General features: G+C 38.6%; 2 protein-coding genes across 6 annotated transcripts in view; one reads left to right on the top strand and one right to left on the bottom strand.

Annotated features, from left to right (window-relative positions):
* The window catches only part of yes1 (YES proto-oncogene 1, Src family tyrosine kinase), a 40,349-nt gene extending 27,239 nt beyond the window's left edge, over positions 1 to 13,110 (bottom strand). Inside the window, exon 1 of one of the 2 annotated variants that reach the window (XM_073874840.1) lies at positions 13,067 to 13,110. The gene's annotated coding sequence lies outside the window, so the exon portion shown is untranslated. Of the gene's footprint in view, positions 1 to 12,511; positions 12,653 to 13,066 lie in introns of those variants that run through there. The other variant, XM_073874834.1, reaches the window with a different exon arrangement.
* Positions 12,843 to 21,607, top strand: adcyap1b (adenylate cyclase activating polypeptide 1b). 4 transcript variants are annotated; one of them, XM_055201968.2, is made up of 7 exons: positions 12,843 to 12,981; positions 13,558 to 13,695; positions 17,570 to 17,719; positions 18,136 to 18,240; positions 19,145 to 19,279; positions 19,667 to 19,771; positions 20,287 to 21,607. In XM_055201968.2, exons 4-7 carry the CDS (start codon positions 18,137 to 18,139, stop codon positions 20,468 to 20,470), a joined length of 528 nt encoding a protein of 175 aa, XP_055057943.1. In that variant the 5' UTR covers positions 12,843 to 12,981; positions 13,558 to 13,695; positions 17,570 to 17,719; position 18,136; the 3' UTR covers positions 20,471 to 21,607. The 4 variants fall into 4 exon arrangements, with proteins under 4 accessions (XP_055057943.1, XP_055057941.1, XP_055057940.1 ...); XM_055201966.2 differs by lacking the exons at positions 12,843 to 12,981; positions 13,558 to 13,695 and adding an exon at positions 17,298 to 17,450; XM_055201965.2 differs by lacking the exons at positions 12,843 to 12,981; positions 13,558 to 13,695 and having other exon boundaries at positions 17,457 to 17,719.
* The last annotated feature ends 1,723 nt before the right edge of the window (positions 21,608 to 23,330 follow it).

The following is a 23,330-nucleotide window of genomic DNA, read 5'->3' on the forward strand; positions in this document are numbered from 1 at the left end:
TTTTGTAACTAACCTTATTGCATTTGCATTTCTAGGAGTTTCTCTTTCAAACACAGCATTTATGGGAGGAGAGTATTTAAATGATTCACGTTAACTCGATTTACTAATGTTTGCATGTGTGATATTACTGGTATTTGCGGCTTTATCTAACGCCGGAAAAAGCATGTCTTAAATAATTTTGCACTTGAAATGGCCGCAATTGTTGCTAAAAGAAGCATCATCACAGAGATCAGAGAGCGCATGATACAAGGTGTAGGGCTGTAATAGTTGTTATAACCAAAGTGCGAATTGCGGTAATTAAGTGCGACTCGCAATGGGGGTCAACGTCACTACGGCCAGCAGACTTATGCCGAGTATACACCAACCGCATATCAGGCGTCAAAATCGCGTCTACCGCGCCTAGTTTGCCGCTTGAACATTTTGATTGCATTCGCGCATGTAGAGTGGAGTAGACGCGCGGAAAAAGCAAGCATTTGACACGCATCAGAGGCTAAATCCGCTTCTTGTGGGAGGGGCAAGTGCTATGCGGTTGTCTGTTTGCAAGATGACTGATGTTGATTGTGCATTTATCGAGAGAGTTACCTGTTTGCATTTGGTAACCTTACTATAAGGGGAAAATAAACGACGCGGGTCGATAAACATCACGTGACTCAAAAGCAAAATGTGTATTACAACTTATCAGGTTGCCTGATGTCCTCACTGACACTCTTCCAAGAGAGGCCCCTTTAATTCCTGTCTCTATAGAAATAAGAACTTGTGTTGTATAGCTCCAGGTGACTGCACACGGACATTATCAAGCATTTCTTCATGTTGAATGAGTGACTCCGGGCGGGGCTGCCTCCACAGCAGCAAGCAGGCTCCTAATTGGTTAACGTGGCACGAAATTCTGCCAAAGTTCAAATTTTTCAACTCGGGTGGCAGCCGCCAATTCACGTCAAACACAAAATGCACAAAAAGCACAATTTGCGCATACCGCGCACAACGCTCAATTCGCACCTTTCGCGCGAGCTAGACGCACGCCAAACGCAAGGGGAGGGAACTGATATCAGTGATGACCCGCTGGCTTGGGGGTATAATAATATATAAATAATATAATGTAAATAAAAAAATGTAGGAGTTATGTTGCTATAAAAAAAATAATAAAAAAAAATGGCTAAAGGACATGTCAACTTACCAATTTTAAAATCTGATTCATCACTGTATTTGTGCCCAAACATTCTGCCAAAATGCACAGGGGGAAATTAAGGCTTTTGGCGATTATGTTATTGTTTCACCTGTAATTGTAATCCCAATTAGTTTTTCGATTAATTGTGCAGACCTACTACTACAGAAAAAAAACATACAGAAATGCATAAAATACTTTTTTGGTCAGTTGCCCAAGGGGGCGAGATTTAAGCTTGACTTTAAAAACAGGGAAAGGCCTGTACTCAACCTGTAAGTTAGTCCAAAGTGTTGCACAAGCTACTGCAAAAGCTCAATCTCCTCTGTGCTTAAGTTTAGATCTGGGAATTGATAGGAGTGCATAAAAACTTGGATCTAAGAGATCTCGCAGAGTTGTACGGATGCCTCAACCTAGTGAGATAGATTGGTGCACAATTATGTAATGCTTTAAAAACCAACCTTAAAGCCTTATATTTCACTGTAAGTTTGACAGGTAGCCACTGCAGTGCGGTCAAGATGAGAGCAATATGCTAAAATTTTTGTGCCTGTTAAATAGATGTTTTAAAACGAAAATACTCTGGTGTCAACAGCACCTTAGTTGAGTACAGGGCTCCCACACCTATTGACTGATGCATTTCTGTAACTTTTCCAGATTAGTTGAATAATATCCAAAATAAGAGATTGATCTTACAAAGACAAATTTCAAGGTATTTAAATAATTTATAGCTGAGGATTACATGAAAAAAAACATTCAATTATTACGACATCCTAGAATCACAAACATTAGGTTATGTATATGTTTCCATGACAGTAAAAACCCTGTGAAGAAAGTATAAAGAAAGTAATTTGGTTTGTCACACGGCACACTTGCAGTAAAGAAACTGTGTTAACCGACAATGCTGTTGGACTTGGACTACAAACTGCATTGAGAATGTGGTCTGTAAGCACAATCTGTGCTTTGTAAAAGAGCTGCCTGGAGTTCAGTGTGTGACAAGCACACAAATGGTGCTTTTCCATTGCATAGTACCCCACGGTTTGGGTCGTGTCAGCTTACTTTTGGGGCTTTTCCACTGGGTGCAGTACGTAGTACCCGAGACTTTTTTAGTACCAGCTCGGTCGGGGTTCCAAGCAACCAGAGCTACTACCAAAACGTGATGTGAAAACACTGTAAATCACTAATTTGGTCTAAGAGAATGGTCACTACCAGCATCATCGCTATAATGTAAAAGATTAGCTTTACCTTCATGCTAGCTTGCGCTGTATCGAGTAAACCTGTTGTCATCTGTGCTTTGCAATAAGTTCCCAAACTCCCTTTTAGTGATGAAAAACATCCACAGGTTGTGAATCAGGAACACCATAACAGTTTTTTTCTAGACTTGCAGTTTGTGGCGGCACACTCGTGACACGCACGCCGCATTTATGCTTAAATGCAACTTAAATGAGGCTCAGCGGAGCGCGTTGACCGACGCCACCACTGTTTGTACAGTAACTGTCATGTGAGACAGAGGATAAACGCGATGTGCAAACACTATTTGTGGTGGTTAATTTTAATTTTGTGGCGGACTGAGAAATTAATGAATGTATGGGAATGTACAACGACTCTTTCACTTGTATGATGTCACAGCAGTAGGCAGCGCAAATATAATGACATGCCTATAATCCCTCCCACTTCAAAGTGTTACTAAACTCGATGGAAAAGCTAACCAAGCCAAAGTGAGGTGAGTTGACCCAACCTGACCCAAACCAAACCGTGGGGTACTACGCAATGGAAAAGCGCCAATAGCTGATGGAGGTTACGGAGGCTAGCAGATGAATCACTTCTACCCTCACATTCTTTCAGAGATGACTATACTGTAAAGAGCACAGGTCACCATATCTGAACGAAATAACGTTTGCTTTCTGTTCATCTAGACAGCCATTTAGTGAAAAGTGTCATCTGTGATAAAAAGACAATATATAAGCATAAGAAGTGAAAGTGACAGAGGATGGGGCAATGGGTTGAAAGAGATGGCTGAGAGCGTTACTCACAGATGTGGGGATTGTTGGCAAACAATGAGATGTCTGTCATTATAAAGGGTTGAAAGAGCATTAAATGAGGGTACACATCAGTGACACGGACGGATGGCTCCCATTCTACATACTCTGATGAACTCAGCATGTATAGAGAAGTGTGGGGGTAAGCTGTGGCACAAATGCGGTGCACAAGGCAATGAAAAGTAAAATGCAAGAAAACTAAGAAAATAACATTCAGGGACAACTGCAATTAGAATAATAAAGTATCTATAATTGTATCTCATGCCAAAGACTTTTGCTGCACATTCTTTACATTTTAATAATCCAGCCAGGTTTGATATTTAAAATATTTGAATGTAGTTAAATGATAAATCAAAAACGTTTCTGGCTAATCTTGAATTCTTATTGGCTATTCTTTAATACACATATTATAAATTGTTTACTCAAATAATTTGACCCAGAAAGCAAGCAATCTTTCCATAACTAAATTATCAACATGGTCCTGATGTTGACAATATCATCATCACTGATCAACACAGATCCACATCATACCAGATGAGCCACATCAGATTTACTTGGGAAACAAATATAAACAGTGCAAGTAAACAATGTGAGGTCTGAAAGAACAGTTCGTGTGTCCACTGACTGTTTTGATTCACGTGAACATTCCTAAATAACCATAAAAAGGCAACATAGACTGTCTGTGTCCTGTAATGTACAAACACAATAGTAGGGATGGGACGATAAATGCAGAAACACACTAATAGTACCTGGCCGATACAATTCTGAATCGCACAGATGATTTTATGCACAGCTATTTCATGTACTACGGCTTTTGATCAGCATGAAGTCCTTATCAATTTGAAATCACTGTTAGAGTCGTTTATAACATGCATTTGAAAAAGCAACTCTCATCAAACGTAATCATTATACATATTCTTTATTATCATGAAAATACCTTTGAAGAATAGCAATATAAATATGCTTAAGCCATTTCCTGGAGATGCAGGTGTAATTGGTTCTTCTTCTGCGGCCCATATTGAGTTTCTGCACGAGAGCGCCCTCTGGCTTTTGGATGTAGCGGCATTTCACCATAATTCATTGAGAAGCACAGCAAGCATCATTGGACGATTTATTCACATGACGCAACAAACACATGTTTTGAAATGACGAGCAACACACGACACTCCGAACACATTTTAAATTCGCGCCCCTCGAAAGGGAAGTCACCGGCCGCCACTGCGGCCCATCCCTACACAATAGGCATAATGTTTACCAAGAATCCTCTTAAATGTTTAAGAACCAAAGAATGAACAAGTGAATGGTAAAACTACTATTGATCGCATGTCAAAGTCGCTCTCCATATGCCTTCCGCTCTGAAGTACTGCTAAACAATGAACCCTTTAAAGGATTTTGTAGTTAAAATATAGCACACTGTTTCTTCAAGTTGCTGTGAGGATAAACTCATGCAGTTTTTAACTTCATACAAAGTAATACTGTTGATTGTTTATGAACTGGCCCAAAGAATGTGACCTGCGAGTTCGGTATGAGGATGGCATAATGGCTAAAAAATATCAAATGCTAAAAATGTGCAATTAATGCTGATTTGTCGGGCATAAAAGCACAGATTTATTTCTTTTCTATAATAAATTCCACAAGCCCAAGAAACACATCCTGTTTCCCTGTGGTAGAAGATGAGATTTCTTAAGTGCAATTCATACTAGTGCGTAGGTGGTGTACCGTGGGTTATGCATATAGGCTGTGGGTAGCCTGACACGCAACTCGCTAGGTTTTTCACTACAGTTTTTCTTGTAATTAAATCATTTAGTTTCATTATAGAGAGAAGACACTAAAATCTAAATGTGTCTGCTGCCTAAATTCATTGTGAGCTGAACGTGAGTCAAATCACAGAGCAGCAGAGGTCAGATTTAATTTATTACTTTCAGAGTATGTGAGGTGACTTGACTGACAATGACGATGGCAGAACCGCATGCTTAAATTTTACCAACGCGGACTGCAAGCAGTCGAAGCTACGCTGTAGGACCTACGCAGAAGTATAATGAGCCTCGTTTCACTCTATCTTTACACTTCATGCTTTCCTAAGCCTTTTACTGAAGCACATGAGAAAAGCTGTGCTTCAGGGTCCGTATCTTTTGTAGTTATCCATCACAATGACCTTTCAAGTGAGTCAAAGAGGTCAGGCAAAGGGTCACAAATCTTATTGGACAGCTGGTAAGGGTCACATCTGTTAGGCAGTATAAATCAACCTGACCCATTTAGCAGGTTGAGGTTTTGACTATTGTTTATGAAAAGAGTAACCGAACAAAATGTAAAATAATAATTTAATATCTCATACAATTTCCATAATATAAATATCTGCTTAAACACGGATCTACAATTTAATAAAAACCAAGTAAGTACCAAAGAGCATAATGAACTCATTCAGGCTAGCAGTAATCCGAATCAAACCGAATCTAAGTTCAAAATGACGATTTTCCATTGGGTAGTATGGCCTGGTACGGGTCGAAACAGTTCACTTTTGTAATGTGTACAGTACCTAGTACCTGATACTGAATACTGATACTAAAACATTACGCATAACACTGAAGATCACTAAGAATCATCACTACCAATGTCATTGCTAAATTCAAAATAAGCTTACTCTCATTCGCCATCAAGCAAACCAAGTAATGTCGCCATCTGTGCTTTGTTGTGCAAGTTCCCAAACTCCAATTCAGTGATAAAAACATCCAAATGCTGAATCAAGAACACCATTCCATCAACATGCTGCGTTGCACCCGTGTTGAGCATTTGTGTGTATCGTGTTTATCACGGCAGTAAAGGCCACACAACTGTCTATAATCTGTAATCACACTAGGGTTGTGCTGATAGACGATAACTATCGTGTACCGACGATAATCATACATATGGCCGATAGCGCGCTTTCATAACGATAGTTGCTGACAGTTATTATTGTTAATTATCATCATAGTTTTAATTAACATGCACATTGCGTGCTTTTCCTCACATGAGAGGGTATGCGGTAGGATTGTGCAGATAGACGATAGTATCATGTATCGACGATGGTCAGACATATCACCAATAGCAGGCTTTCAGGACGTTAGTTGATGATGGTTATTATCATCGTCGTCGTCGTTTCACATTAACATGCGCATTGCATGCTTTTCCTCGCGTGAGAGGGTTTCACTGTTCACGAAAGACGCGCGTGGATTTCTTCTAGCACGCACCTGGACTTAATCCTCGCGTCTTGAGTCGGACCTGAATGCGTGCGGCATGTACTCCTTCTATAAGGCACATGATTTGGACTCTTCCTGGCACATGACCTTCACAATAGGGCATATCACCCAACACTAAATCCCACCCACTCTGAAGCGGCACTAAACTGCAATGAAAAAGCAAACCGAGCTAAAGTAAAGCAGACGAGCTGAGTGGTAGCGAATCGTGTCAAACAACACACAGAAAAAGCGATACAAGGTTGGATTACAAGTCCCTAAATCTTGCAGTTATACACTTCACTGTATTCAAATAGACAGCTTACCCAGAAATTAAACGTTAAATAATTTTTTCACTATCACGTTGTTCCAAACTCATATGACTTTCTTCTGTTGAATACAAAAATTATCCTCAGGCTGAATTACAGATTCTCACAGGCATTGACCTTCATTATATCTTTGCAAGTTATATACATTTGGAACAACATGAGGGTAAATTACTTTTCTAACTGCAGGTAAGTATTTCTAACTTTCATGCCTTCCCAACTATATCAGTGATGATGTCATCCTCAAAGTAAATAACAAAATCACTCCACCCATGATATTATGTTACACATTAATCACATGACCTAACCTCAAATCAAATACTCTGAAGTGCTGTGATATAAACTCCTTTATTAAGAGATGTCTCATTACCCTTTCAAAGGCTATGAATCAGCTCTCTTAAAACCATCAGCTCTAATAACAGTAGAGAGTAAAGAGAGATGACCACAGGACCTTGTTCACAATGGCTGTAATGACAAGCACATTTGCAAACTCAAACAAGCCCGACTAAAAAGTCAGATAACCAGAATGGCACATGAATGACAGGGCTAGTCAGATCAAATGGATTAAGGACAACAAATCGCCAGCACCTTAGAAAGCCATGCTTGGTATGTCTGAATGTGCCACAGGTCTTGATCAGAATTAAGGAGAGAGTATTTTGGAAAACCTGTTTGTTACTCTAGTAGCACAAAACAAAACACTTACCACTAACTATGTTTTTATAATAATCTGCAGGTGCAAGGTTATCAGAAAGGCATATTAAATCACATCTTTATCAAAGCTTTTCTTATTCCAAGTGGAAAACAGGGGGGCGACTGTTTTGATTTCAGATGGAGTGCATGCAGGTGGGATGACTCCACCCACCAAAATGAAATCATAGCTCTTACCTTGCAACTCCATTAAAGCAGACTGTCCCAGTTCTGTGCTTACATAACCAATGACACAAGTCTGATCCTGTACAGCTCTATTGTATGCCATGTCCACTTTAGAGAGTATAACAAAGAAAGATGTGCAGAGTTTATAATAATGTAAGAGCTTCTTACGTAAACCCTGCCTGCACTTAGGGCTGGGTATTGTTTAAAATCTTTCGATCCGGTGCCAATTTCGATACCTCAGTTTCGATTAGAGGTCGACCGATATGGCTTTTTCTCTGGACGATGCCGATATTTAGAAATCAGGGCAGCCGATGGCCGATATGTTTGGCCGATTTTCTATATGTACATAATAATCAAAATGTTCTCATCATTAGCAGATATTTTAAATGTAAAAATGTCACTATTTAAGCCAAAGTATTTAAAAAAAAGTATGACTGGTCTTTCTGAAGAGTTTTACAACCTCCTCTGCACCATGCATTTATCAGACACAGATATTACCTGACACTCTGCTGTCATCATCTTTGATCAGTTTCTTACCATGGCTTTTACTGCTTTGTAGGATAAAATCCTTATTTAGTAGACCTGATAAATTATTTATTCATCATAAAGTTAACATTTTAAATGTCTATGTTTTTTAGTTGAGACTGTAATTTAGGGCAAATCTTTCTAAACACATTTACATTCCCATTTCTGAGGGGCTATAAGTGACTGATTGTGCTGAAAGTGACGTCTTGTGCGTTTAGTGTTGGGACAGATCTGTTGTTTCAACTGTTCATTCAAACGAATCCGTATTCGCGAATCGGAGGCGTTGTGTTCTAATCCAGGCTGAGCAGCGCAAAACTGTAAACAAAGTGTTACTGTAACAACACGAAAAACATTTCCTCGGTGGATATGATTTGGTCTTCTGACCTTTCGCCATCGAGTCAGTTTGTTTTGAGTAATAAAAGCAGGGAGACAGTTTAAAGACAGAAAGCGTGCGCGCTGGTGGATCTGCTCTCTCTGTCACGCAGATACAAAGATCATCATCACTCATTAATAACATGAAATGAGCCCAATCTTTGCACGGAAAGTGCACCGCGAGACATAAGCCCATCGCGCTGTTGTACTGGCTGCTTAATTCGCGCGATCCCGCCATCGTTTACTAAAGCTGTTTGTGAACAAGGCACGGCTGCACACACACGGGAGCCATCTGCTTGCAGCAAGAGGCAGCGTCACGAGTTCAACAACAACGCTTAGGTGCCGAAGTCTTTACCATGCAGAACCAGGCGCAAGTAAAACATACAGAGACACAGGCTGCGCACGTGCTTTAAATTAAAGGCGGAGTCCACGATGTTTGAAAGCCAATGTTGATATTTGAAATCACCTAAACAAACACGCCCCTACCCCAATAGAATCTGGACATTCTGTTGATAGACCCGCCCCACACATACGCAACCTGGCAAGGATGTCGGTTAGTAGACACGCTCCTTACTGCTGATTGGCTATAAGTGTTTTTTTTTTTGTGGTCAGCCCGTCTCCTTTTCCAAAGCGTTTTCCAAACATCGTGGACTCCGCCTTTAAAACCACTCGTCACTTTAGGAGAAGCGCGGTTTTGGTTGACGTGCCTTTCACAGACACAGCCGCTTAGCATTTGGAATCGAAATTTGGCACCGAAAGATAAATAATTTTTCGATACTCAAAGTATCAGAGTTTTTCACTCGATACCATAAAAATATAATTTTGTTGGAGCTCAGCAAGTAAGTTTTATGCTGTAGTACAACAAAGTCATTTGGGATTAAGTTCATTAGCAGACGTTTTTACTGATGTTACGGCTGCTGGTTCATACTTAAGCTTCTCTGTCTCTCATTTCTCAAAGCATTCCAAGACTTCATGTCTAAACCTCCTCCTATCTGGTTTTCATTGGAAATGCTGTGTTTGTAAATACAGAGTCTGGCCGAGTCTGTCTGCTGAACATCAAGTGTAACCCTGTAGTTACCCTGGCACACTCGCAGCACTGCAGAATGGCCTAATCACCATGGCACTCTGCTGCTGCTGCCAATCAGAGTTAAGCAAGGAGGGGGACCGACTTCCTTCCGACTCCATTCATTCCACAAAAGCCACCTGCTGTGCCTGTCAAAGGCTAGAGCGAGGGGTGAGAGAGGACAGAAAAAGATGGACATAGAGAGAATGGGCTTTTAAAAACAGGACCATAACATCTACAGATATTGAGGTGGGCACAACCCCCTCTCCCCCCATTAATCAGTTTATTAGTCATTGTGGGCTTATCAATGACCAGTTTCTGTCAATGCAATCCTGAATAATTAGTTATGGCAATGGTATATGTGATCTTGTACTTGTACAGCATTGCATCAGCAACACAAAGATTAAAGGTTTGATTCACATGGAACACATATACTGATAAAATGTATATAGACTGAATAAACTGTAAGTAGCTTTTGATAAATGTCTGCTATATACAGGGTTCCCACACCTTAGTTAACTTCAAATTCAAGGAACCAATACCCTCAAGTTCAAGGACTAAATGTGGGGACACATTTCAAGTGAGAGCACGGTTACATCGTGTTACCTTTTAAGATACACTGTTACAGTTCCCTTTCGAGGGAACTCACGCTGTGTCACTGCGGTGACACCTTTAGTGCATCTGAATGTGTATATCAAATTCAACCAATGGTGAGGCTTAACAACAAAGAAAGGGTGACGCGGGAGCCAGGAAGTATATCGCTATCTGAAATATTGCCAAACACGGCGTTACAGAGACGCATGAATAAAGCAAGGGAGACACAGCGTCTCGTTCCCTTCATACGTAACCAGAGATGTTTTCATGTGTCAAACACAACTACAGAGCATTTTGGTATGAATCAACATTTGCACACAGAAGATATAAGCATTTAAAGCGAACAGTTTAGCACGTGTGCTTAAAAAGTCTAGATTTTTTATGATATTATCCTACACTACACAGGGAATATGGATTTTTCCCCAGAAAACTTCTTGCATAAAATAGATTCAAGCACTTTCAATGAACTGTATCTACGTATGTATATTTTCAAAAACTTCCCAGGGCCTTGAATCCCCCCCCCCCAGATTCACAAACTTCCAAGGATTTCAAGGACCTGTAGGAAACCTGTAAATAGATAAATGCACATGTTTAGGGATGGGACGATTACCGGTTTCACGATTAACCAAGATAAAATGTCCTGACGGTAAGTATTATCGTTTAAATGTTAATTATCATTACAACCGTGTTTGATTACCGTGATTTTGAAAACTCTGGGTAAATCCTGTCCAGCCAGAATCAGTTTGACGCAGGCGCACACATGCAACATAGTTTTTTGCACAAGAAGCCATTTAAGGAATAATGTATTGTATTCATTCACGGTAAACTTATTCGACAGATTTATTTATTTTTTACCACAGAACTAATTTCAGGGACATGAAATATTAAATTCTGATCTTCAATATTAAAACTTGTTCAAACAAAACCATGATTATACTGATAACCGTGATAACTTTGGTCACTATAATCATGATATTACATTTTTATACCGTCCCATCCCTACATGTGGTTGTGGTTGTGTGTGTGTGCGTTTATCCATGTACAACTTTTTTGGCTTATTCATCTGACAATATTCTAGGTCCAGGTGATATTGACCAAAATTTACATCTTGGTTATTTAGGAATGAATAGCGATAAAGGGTTTGAAAATATACAGCTGCACAACATGTGAGCAGGTTGGAAAGCTTACATCTGACCTCAGTGGACATTTCTGGCAGAGCTTCTGTTGAAAACAAGGAGGGTCATATCAGACCATCCCGATATATTTGGAATTGTCTCATCCAGTATCCAGCTGGGAAAAATACCAATTTATTGATTTATCCACCAGTGCTACGCTGATAGACTTACAAGCTTTCTTGAAAAGCTTCCAGTCCTGTCACGTAAAAATGTATTAGTGTGTATTGATTTATTAATTCAACAAGATTTTATTTCAATAACATACTATGCCGAATATAGACAAGATTGAATGGAAACAAACCAGAGAGCTGAAAATGGCATTATTTCCTCAAGTCACAATCAGACAGTGTGGATCAGAGGTTGTGCTTACACAGTAATTACAGGATTAATCTCGCGCCTGCGCATGCGTGAACTCACATCATTTTTGACATTCTCGCATTAATTATTTAGCGTAAACAACCGACACTGAATTCCTGTATGGTGTGAATCTAAACTAGACTGCATGGCTGTCCATGAACTACTATAACAATCTAAAAATGCGTTTTAAAAGGTCTATTGTGTCGAATCCTATTGTTACCATTGAAACTGACCACGATAACAAACCAACCGTCATTCAAGACACAAAAGGCAATAAAACAACAAAAAATGTCTAATAGTTCATTGACCGTGAAAAGTTTCACTGTGTGTGTTGTGCATGAGCGTTTGTGCAAAGAATGAATCGTATCGTGTAGCCTGTGGCGTCCAGGTAAACGAAAGGCCTGCGCTTTCCAAATATGCGCAAAACGACTCATTAACAGACATAAAGGATTATAAATGCCTGTTTGGGACAAAGGCGTTCATTAAAACTTTACAACAGTGGCGAACGGGACACGTACAACGTTTTCACGGACACTTACAGTTAGTGTGGGAACTTTGAGGAGCCACGTTTCATGCTCGAGTTATGAAGCAAGTAAGATAACTTCAAAACTCCGTCCGACGGCTTCAAAACTTTTGTCGAGAAATAAAACTTGTTCCGGACTAGAAAGAGTGCGCAGCAGAGATTTGCACCAACATCGGGGGGAAGCCGCCGAGCTAAGCGTCCACTGTTGTTTTCAAATACTGCCATATTTACACAGAGTCAAAGGACTAGGCCGTTTGGCTAGATTTAACGAAACGAACCGAGCTCTGCTTTCTTACCTTTACCAAATCGGTTCCCTTTTCTTGAGGTTACATACGCCTTCCGACCTCTTCGTCCTCGACAAATGTTTCAATGGACATTCAAAGCAGCATTGTCGCGTTATACGTGAAAATCACAGTCTGACCCATTCCTTTACCGACACCTCACGAGGCGAGATAAATAACTGCTGTGAGGTAAATCCGTGATAGAAATTATTAATCCGGTCACGTAACTTGGATTTCTGTGCTGCTGGTGTATAAAGAAAAAGTAAAAATGACCAGCCCTGGCAAACAAAAACCTTTAAACCGGAACCGGTAGAGATTGTGTGGCTAGGCTACATGACAAAAGACAGCTCTAGGAACAGTGGACGGGCTCCCGCAGATGTGCCTCCTCCCTCCGCTCTGAACTTGCAACAACGCATCCCACAATATGGCCGCCGTGGGGAATGGGAATAAGAAAGAAATCCCAGTCTCTCACTTGGCATTTGGAGGTGAGACATTCAAACTGCGATACTTGAAAGCATATAACAACAGTTTGTCTTTGTCTCGTTCAAATATATAACTAATAACACTCACAGGCCCTTTCATGTACAGCGTTTAGCGCAGTCTTATGTCGCCCCCTGTCGGTAAGATAAATAACTGCAGCTTCTTATAGTGGGCCTATAAATAAATCACTGCACTAAACAAGCGTCCTCTCATTACCATTGGCTTTAATGATGAGTTATATAAAGTTAATATGTGTACATATTTTGTGAACATAGAAAGTTAAAGAGACATATCATGAAAATCTGACTTTTTCCATGTTTAAGTGCAATAATTGGGTCCCCAGTGCTTCTATCAACCTAGAAAATGTGAATCAGAACAACCTAGTAACTTAGTTTTTGTAAACCATTCTCTACAAGCATGTGACAATTTTAACATGTTATAATAAGTTATCTATATGGTGTTTTGAGCTAAAACTTCACATATGCATTCTGTCGACACCAAAGATTTATTTTACAGTCTTGTGAAATGTCCCCTTTAAGACATGAACCTAACCATTTAAATAAGTTCCTTACCAATATTAGGAATTGCAGTGGATTTTCAAGTCTCTGGACATTTATTGGGTAATGGCCCTAGAAATCACTGGTCTGCCACAGCTAGAAATCCTAGCCTAAGATGATCAGCTGTGCTTCCTGTCTCAAGCCTTTGGGATATTAAAGCAGGTGAGCAAGCCCCCTCAATTTCTTCTCGTCTTTTAAAGAGACAGGAATAGTTCCTTATATGAGTTCCTTTCCTAAGCTGAACACAAATTAATTATTTTCTATTAAAATGCTGTCATGTTATTTTCTTATATGGCAGTCAACATGGCAAATCTCCAAAAAAGTACTCCGATTGGCTAATGTCTTCTAAAGTAAAACAATATGTTTTCGAGAGAAAGCGATTTTTTTTTATCATTACTTTAATTGCGTATTTAGTTATTGATATGTCCAGTTTTTACAGATCAGCATTGTAAGTTTATGGTGGCATATGGCTCTTGTGTGACTTGTGACTAGTACTCATGTATGTGTTTCATATAGAGACATAAGAACCAGTGAAATTTGATGTTATTGACGTGCTGCCATATTTGAACACATTTTAATTTATTTTTCGTATTTGGTGAACTACTCCTTTATTTCTCCACAGTTAGTGTAAAGATTTTTCAAACACGCATGTGCAATAATTGTTCATGGTTCACTTAACAAGCACAGAAAAGATTATAATCTTTTTGGATCTTGCAATATTTAAAATACAGTATCCTGAAATAGGGGTACTTTTATGTTTACGTTTGTTCACTAGTAATTAAGTAATAAAGATCAAATTAGTATTGTGCTAAAATGTAATTATTACGAATCTTTTATTCAATTATTATTATTATTATTATTATTTTTTAATAAAAATATAACAGGCCATATATAGAACACTCAATCCATTAGTATATTCTGACATCTAGTGGATATGAGTCGCACTACAACTTGCTCCATTGCGAAACTATTGCACAAAACTGTTGTTTTCTGAGTGTTCACTGAAGTATTTTATATTCTGTGTTATATGGAAGTCGTCTTGTATTTTTATCTAGCATTTGGATTGAAAATGGCTCACGAAAGCATTGGTTTTTCAGTTACCATTATAGAAATGTTCCTGTATTTATTTTAGGTACCCTACTGAAAAATCCAGCAAAGACCAGCATAAGCTGGTAGCTGGTTTTAGCTGCTTTAAGGTGGCAGCTGGTCTTCCAGCCTGACCAGCTAAGTCCAGCTTAAAAAGTGACCAAAACACAGCTAGACCAGCTTGCTACAACAGCAAGACCAGCTAAAACCAAGCTAGGAGACCAGCTAAAACCAGCTTATGCTGGCCTTAGCTGGATTTTTCAGTAGGGTAGTTAAAAGTTTTATTTTAGTCAAAAAGATGGTTAGATTTCAGTTATTGGGAGGCCAGACGACTTGAGCAATGTAAAAGAAAACGTATTTTAATAGAATTTTGAAATATACATAATTATTTTTTTCCCGAAACATAATATTCATTTCTTATGATGCATTTTTATTATTTGCGTAGGCTACCGCAATATGAACTGTAGACGCATAAGCTAACAAACTTGACCATACTTTCCATTCTTGTGCGCATTTTTTATCGAGTAGTCAGACAATCGTATAGTGTATTTTGCAGCTTTAAGTGGTTTAGCAACCGCATGTACTTCGACAGCAAGAGCCGTCATGTAATGCAATCACAGTTCGTTTTGTTTGAATAAGAGGGCGTGGTCACTTACAACATTGTAACAGAGCGAGCGATCTGTGAATGACTGTGGCAAATTCTCGTGGTAAATTAGCGGAACTTATGTAGAGATTGTGAATACAGCACATTAGGAACCTGTGTGCATACTATTAAGAAAATATATTCCAGTTCTGTGTGCAATACGCAGGCGATTAGCGAACGTCACGTGGGCGGTCCGGGTGTGCCATTTAGGAGACTTAAGGGTGTCGTAATCCTTTGTAATGTCTGAAAACCAGTGTTTTTGGTACATTTTGTCATAATACACATCATACACATTAAAAAATTAACCCAATGTATACTTTACACTGTGTTTGTTTAATATAAATAACATGTGCCAGTATCATTCCATAAATGTAACATTGTAAATATTATTATAAAATGTAATAATAATACTAATGATAATAACAATCAATACCATAATGCCCAAAAGCATCAGCAGCATTTTAATTGTGATATATATGCTTTATTGCAAGCCTATTTATACCTCAAGGAAAGAGCATCCGTGGGGAATCCATAAATCACAGATGGAAATTGAAATGACCACCATCTGCAGTCACACAGGAGATGAATATTTGAAAAAACAGTGACTGCCTCCCTTTGTAATTGGAGACATACTTGCACTCAAATTGACAAATGTGGACTCATTTATTACAGAAGGATCGTCAGAGGAAGCAACTTAATAGCCTTACAGTAAATACTTGAATCACACACTGTCCATTAGGCTATAGTGTGTGTTTCAGTATAACTCATTGGCTTAATAGTCACAGTCTCTCTTCACTTTCCTGTAAATATGGCTTAATGTGATTCAAAAAGCATATTCATATTTGCCATCTTAAAATGAATGGTATTTATAAAACATAAAATTGAAAAAACATAGAATAAACGCAATTTACCCTTCACTGTCTGTCTTAAGCACGTTCATTGTGTTATATGAAGGACTGATATTGGCCTCAAATTCATGCTGTAATTTTGGTGACCTGATGCTGGGCAGTGGGCACGTAAAAGGAAAGCTAAAACACGAAAAATGTAATTGGACAAACCTCAAACCTACACATTTCAAATGCCTACGACAATTTAATGTTAGGTTTGAAATTTGAAATGCCCACAGGTGATCCTACTCTGAATTTTTTGATCATATGGAAGGGTAAAGCTTTCGTCCGCAATTTTAAATAAGAACCACATGGGGGCAACATTGAGATAAAAACCGACTCACGGTGATGAGGATCCAAGACGCGGATTCATTCTTCAACTATATCACACACAGTACGGGATGATAGAGTATATATCTGAGTGGTGACTTATAGTTTCGTCATACCACGTCAGAACCTACTCAACGTAAACATGAATGAATTTATAATTAATTCAGCCTCGGTGCACGACTCTATTTTCGTCAAACGTGTGCGGAAAAAAAACAGTAAATTCAGTAAATTCAGTAAACTCGTGACTATACCTATTTTCAAAATTTTGTCAACCTAAATGGTTTTATTTATAATACACGTAGAACGTGAAAATATGCTGGCTTTTATACTGCAACAATACATTACATGCGCAATTTTTTCCATTCACCATGAAAGAAAGAGCATGACGCATGTGCCATGAGACTTAGACTAATAAAGCTGGCGTTTTAATTACTCTGTTTTATAACAGCAGAGAGTTTAAGGAATTTTAAGAATGTACAAGCTGTTTGAATCATCCTAGAAAGTAGTGGCAGTCAAAACTGCATTGTGCATTTCAGAACCACAGTGGTGGACAGCTCCCGCGTTTGACCCCGTGACAAATGTGCCATTTAAAAACTTCTTTTAATTATTGTTGTCGTGTAGATCCTTTATTGCCTCATCATTTCTCAGCTCAACATTGCATACGTGTCTGTAGGTAGCCTATGTAAGGACTAATGCGATTTCCTAACCTCGAAACCACCCACGTGCGGTAAATCTTAATCGACAGCCACTTATTCATTTAAAGTTGAAAACAGTTGCTAATTGTCCTTTCCTGTGAAATTACGCGTTGAGCAAAGTTCCAGTTTGCGGTTGTATGCGTGTGACTCGTTCATCGATGAGGACAGAACTGTACTATTATTTCCCGGGAGGAAGGCTTGATGACGTCTGTGGCATACTTAATGTGACTTATTGAAAAAAAGGCAAGACTCCCTATTCATGGATAAAAATCCGAGGTAATCGGAGCGCAGGAGAAAAAGTTTTTTACAAAGACATGTAGACAAAAGAGTCCGTCTGATTTCATCGAGGTTTTGTTTGCAAACGTGATTTTGTTTGTATTGGTTATTGTATAAAGGTGCAGGGGTTGAACCAACGAGCACATAAGGAAGGGACGGTGGCGCTTCAGGGAAGAGGTGCTGTGAGAAAGATTTCTATCTCTCTCACACAATCACAGCCGCACCCGAGTCGCATCCAACAGCCTTTCTATCAACCTACTCTGCAATAGGTAGGTTATTATCCTCCATTTGCCGGCAAAAGGGTCTTTTATTCGTTTTAAACCGAGGAATTATATTTTGAATTGAAGACAATCAAACAACTGGATTTTCTCTTTCTAAAGATTATCTACTGGTTTTGTCGTTTGGCTTATCGGAAGACGGATTCTGTTGCGCATGCATGGCACACTTTAAACTTCCAAATGTCGTCTTACGAACGGAAAACACAAATATAAAGTAATATGGGTGCTGTTTTGCCTTTCTGAATTTTTATAAGCGCTCTTAACAAAAGTTCTTTGTATATCACTTATGCCGTATTTAGCACAAACCGATAGGCGTCAAATAAAACAACGAATTTGAATTTGGTGGCTTGTCTAAAAGTGTTTTGTATTTTTGACGATATTTATTTAACTTTCCTCTGTCCTTACAGCATGGCAAGATCTAGTAAAGCGACTTTAGCGTTGCTCATCTACGGAATCATGATGCACTACAGCGCCTTCTGCACGCCTATTGGGATGGCTTTTCCTAAGATGAGGTAGCTATGTATTTTTTTATCAATGTGCTTTTCTACTGAACGTCTGGGGTTTCCCTTGCTGAAACGGACAATAGGCTATGAGGAGTTAGAAAAAAATATATACTTTTTTAATAAGGACGCAATACATAAGATAACGATTTTTTCCTTTTAAAAAAATATTAAATCTTAACTATCATGTATAGTAGCCTATATATTTGTGATAAATTATCAGCTTTGTATTAGTATTCCATACTAGGCTTCAAATAGTAACAGCCCAGTGATATTTCCCCAGAGTGTTTACGCAAGGCTACAATGAAAGCTCAATGTGGGAGGGCATTGGCATTGCTAAGAAGGGATTTCTTCACTGGGACAGGCAGATGCAGTGCAGCTTAAATGAAAATGAGAAAGGAATGAATGTAACGGGTAGCCCGTAAGATGACGGTGCTGTGGCGTCACGGTACAAACCGGAGGAAAAACGAATGAGAGTGTTCAGTGCGGGACCGGTCTTCACCAATAATTTTGTAGGCTACTGTGATTTTTCTGGTGTAAGATCATAAAGGCTTATTATAGCCTGCCTAGTATTCTTCTGAAGGCAGTATCAAATCTGGGAAAAGGTTTACATAATTAAACAAACTTTATAAGGATTTGTATTTAGAAAACGAAGGGTATCCACAAAATATAGCGAATTAATGTTGTATTTTTTATCCCCAAAAGAAAAATGACCGTATTTGCGTCACTGAACCAGTTCGATCCTAAAACCGGTTTTTAAATATGATGTTACATATTTTCTATCTCATAAAATTGTTCATTTTACGGGGCAATTTATTAGCCGACAAACTGTCAAAAAGCCCACTCCGTTTTTTACACATAGTGATTAAATAATGATTTATTCAATGCACTGAAACATTTTTTTTCCTAATTGCAGACTAGAAAATGATGTATTTGACGAAGACGGCAACTCGTTAAGCGACCTGGCTTTCGGTAGTGATCAAATTGCTATACGAAGTCCTCCATCTCTCACGGATGACCTATACACGCTATACTATCCTCCAGAGAAAAGGTATTTTACAGACGGCGTTGGTGTCTTATGAAAAATCAATGTCATTATGTTTAGTTTATGTTGTTCCGCTATGTCTGTTCGTTTTTTTTTCTCCAGCGCTTTTTCTTTTCGCTTTATGTTAGTGTTGGTGCTGCTATTTGTATTACAATTTAGCCAGATAGATAGATAGATAGATAGATAGATAGATAGATAGATAGATAGATAGATAGATAGATAGATAGATAGATAGATAGATAGATAGGGGAATCGAAAGTAGTATTTCGATACGCATTAAATCGAAAAAACAACAGGATCAACAAAATCAAAGTGAATACTTTGCAATAATATTAATCGTGATAAATGTGGTATTTCATAACTGATTTTGATGTGTTTGGCGTTTTATCTCAGAACGGAAAGGCATGCAGATGGATTATTAGATAGAGCCTTGAGGGACATCCTGGTTCAGTTATCAGCACGAAAATATCTGCATTCTCTGATGGCAGTTCGTGTAGGGTAAGGGCATTTTTAAGCGTTTACCTGCCGTCATCTTTGTTTTTTTATCATTTCATTTATATTTTGGTTGACTTATTATTGTCCTGTCTTGACTTTCTGTTGCCTTTATTTTTCCGACTTGTCGTGTCTTTGTCTTTGGGCTCGCACGGGCGTGGAATTACATCGTGAACTATAAGATGGAACACGATAAATTCCTGTCTTTTTTAAATTGCATTGTTCGTGCTACACAAAAATGTTGCTCATTGTCAGGGAAAAATGTGGAGAGCAGATGCGTCAGAATACATTTAGTTTTCAACATGCATAATTTATGAGGCTTGTCTGATGGATCTTCTTTCGATCTGCACTATAATTCGTTAACGAAAAATGTTCCCTTTCGCATCTATTAAAGAAAATACCTAAAAAAATATTTATATGCCCGCCTCGCCATAAACAAAGATGTGCTGAAACCTGTTAACGCATTTCCTGAGCCTTCCTGAGGTGTCTTATAATAAGTTACATTTCTATGTGTTTTGCAGCGGAGGAAGCAGCGAGGAAGATGAATCTGAAGGCTTATCAAAAAGGCATTCGGACGGGATCTTCACCGACATTTACAGTCGCTACCGAAAACAGATGGCCGTCAAGAAGTATTTAGCAGCGGTCTTGGGAAGAAGGTACAGACAGAGAGTTAAAAACAAAGGACGCCGATTTGCTTATTTGTAGCGCTGACAAAACTGCCCCAACTGCCCTCCCATGTGTACATTCAACCCTAAGATCAAAGTCATTCTGACATAACTGAATAATCAGTGGATTGCGCCTGTGTTCTTTAAACATGTATTTATGTATGAAGTAAAGCCATTAAAATGAATATTTTACTAATAACATTGTTTTTCTTTTTGTACAAAAGCACTTGAAACCGCACAGTTATACTTTGTGGACCAATCGTTTAGTTTCATGTATATAGCTATATATGTTGAAAACAAAAGGAAAAAAAGAAAAAATGTGCACCTTGAACGTTATGCGCCTGATATCTTTTCAAAGTCATCATCATATGCAGAAAATAAATAGATTTTAAAAAGACAATCAAAGTTCTGAATGTTATACTTTATTTTTGTAATCTGCTAAAGAGAACAGAGTCTTTTATTTTATTTAAAGCCTGCCCAGGGATGTAATGGACATACTCTGTATATTACAGGGCTGTTGTGACTCCCCACTTAAAGGGGAGCTGGTGAAGGATATATAGTAGCTGGCATCTCTTTTTTTTAGCACACTCATTTGTGAACTGTACTTCGATTCACATGTCTTATCAGAATTGAATGTGAATGTCCTGCCTGTGTTTTGTGTTAGGAGCCAGTAGCAAGAATGCTTGACTGGAAATGATTGACACTGGAGTAACTGTAGTATTGAAATATATTCATAATTATATATTTTTGGTGGCTTTTCTTTTTTTTACCATTTCTGTGCATGCTATACGTTCATTGTATACATGCATGTCCTACCCACTTCTTTGTTTAGTGTTTCCATTCATTTCTGTTCAATGCTCATTGCATTAATCCCTCCATTAGCTATTAGAGTAATTCCACCTCTGAGGAGTGTTTTGTCTTCTACATAGAGTCATTATTAAAACCGAATTGAATTCTCAAACGCATGCTCCATTGAGCTCTAAAATGTGTCGTGGAATTGGCACGCCGATCTCTTTGCATGTTTTCAAAACCTTCGTGGATAGATTTGCGTCATTTCTGACCTGTGGTGAAACCTTGTTCTTATGTCGTGTAACGCAAAAGCTGTGAATGCCTTGGTATGTGCTTCTTTGCAGTTAGACCGTTATCTAAACCCACCACAATTTAAACATCTTGTGTTTGAGTGTAGAAAAAAACACATGAAATTTCTCAGTAACCTGTGTAATCTGCTGCTAAACTAGTGGGTGGAACCCTCATGACTTAGATGTCAAATCTTCTTCAGTGGTGGTACCGTGCACCTTAGTTATTCTAAAAATAAGATTAACAATTTCATTTATCACCTCATTGTAGACCTAGAAAAAAATCAATTGTGTTAATGCTTATCTGTAATTGGTGCTGATGACTGAGGGAATGTAAGAGAGAGAGAATGGGGGCGGCCCTTGTGAACCCAAGATTGACCATTTCATGTTCATTATCTTTTGTATGTTTAGATGATATGTCACCCATCGTCACTAGGTTAGCAGTTTATCTATTTTTTGTTTATATTTTGTATATACATTATATATTGGGTATGCCTGCATTGGACTCCATATATTTTTCCTGATTTGAAAATCAGGTTTTATTCATCCACTAATTCAATATGTAAACTGTTGTCCCAGGCATGAAATCAATCTTTCTTCAATTTGGCATTGTCCCCCAGGCTTTATGTGAGTATGAATGTGTTTTTCTGAGAGTGTTATGCGAGGAGAGCGTATGTAGGGAGGGAGGGAGGGAGGGAGGAGGGTGGTTGAATGCACGCGTATGTGTGTGTCTGTGTGCTAACATAATGATGTTATGAAAGATGATATGGTTTTCTGGCTTAGGTGCCTTGTGACAACTTACGATAAAAAATTCGCCACTTATCACGGATGGCAATTTTAGTGGCCCTACGATGCTGCAAACTATTAGGTTCCATTTCACTAACTCCATCTTTTCCTCTCCTTTTTCTTTTCCAAACTTGGTTCAACTAGTGATTTTCTTAGAGCTGAAAAGCATGGCCGGCATTTGTTGTGATCAAGTCTATAACTGAAATGGTGTAAAAGTATTAACTGTCTGGATTGTTTAAGCTGATGAATGTGTTTAAATGTGGCAAGCACGTGTTTATGTTTCGCGCTGCTCAGTAACTATAGCATTGTAGCCCAGCTAATGTAGAGGTCCATGAAGCCTAGATACTGTAGGTTTTGTGTTGTTTCTTGTTGCATTGTTTGAGGGTTTTTAATTTGACAGCGAATGGAGAACCTGATGGCCGTCCCAGGCCACAGCACAGCCTGTTGTGTACATTTCTGAAAGCGCCAGAAGCCTTAATGTGAACGATTTATCTATACCTGAACCATTATGTGTGACAAGTGAATATTAGCAAGTGATATCATCATATTAACACATATAACCCCTTAGGGGGTGACATTTTTAAATGTTAAAAAAAGTGTTGTAAGATTTGTATGAATAAATTTTTGTAAACAACACAATTTCTAACTGATCTGTCTAATCTTTGGAAAGTTCCACTGACAATGCCTCGACCAGTTTGCATGTGTTTCTCAATAAAGCCACGTTTATCCACACCACCACACGAGGAGGTTCACGCTGTGACACTAATGATAGACCAAAACCACTGCTGTTCAAGATGTGTAATTAGTATAATTCAGAAAATATATAACTACAGTTGAGCTGAGAGTGATTGAGACATGGATTGATTTGTTGTACTCACAATATTGAGAACGTTAAGAATAACATTATGTCAATAATCCTGGGCAGCTAGATCAACTCTAAACAAAACGCCCACTAGCGGGAAGGCACAGATTCATACATATGCATATACTTTGCATGCATGCACACAGAGTACAAAAGAAAGATTTTATCTATTATAG

This window comes from Misgurnus anguillicaudatus, chromosome 2 (assembly GCF_027580225.2).
Source record: "Misgurnus anguillicaudatus chromosome 2, ASM2758022v2, whole genome shotgun sequence".
Taxonomy (NCBI): Eukaryota; Metazoa; Chordata; class Actinopteri; order Cypriniformes; family Cobitidae; genus Misgurnus; species Misgurnus anguillicaudatus.

Coding starts and splice junctions, on each gene's coding strand:
- adcyap1b (XM_055201968.2), top strand. CDS start 18,137: ATGGCAAGATCTAGTAAAGCGACTTTAGCGTTGCTCATCTACGGAATC. Junction 19,280..19,666: donor TACTATCCTCCAGAGAAAAG/GTATTTTACAGA, acceptor GTTTTATCTCAG/AACGGAAAGGCATGCAGATG. Junction 19,772..20,286: donor CTGATGGCAGTTCGTGTAGG/GTAAGGGCATTT, acceptor TGTGTTTTGCAG/CGGAGGAAGCAGCGAGGAAG.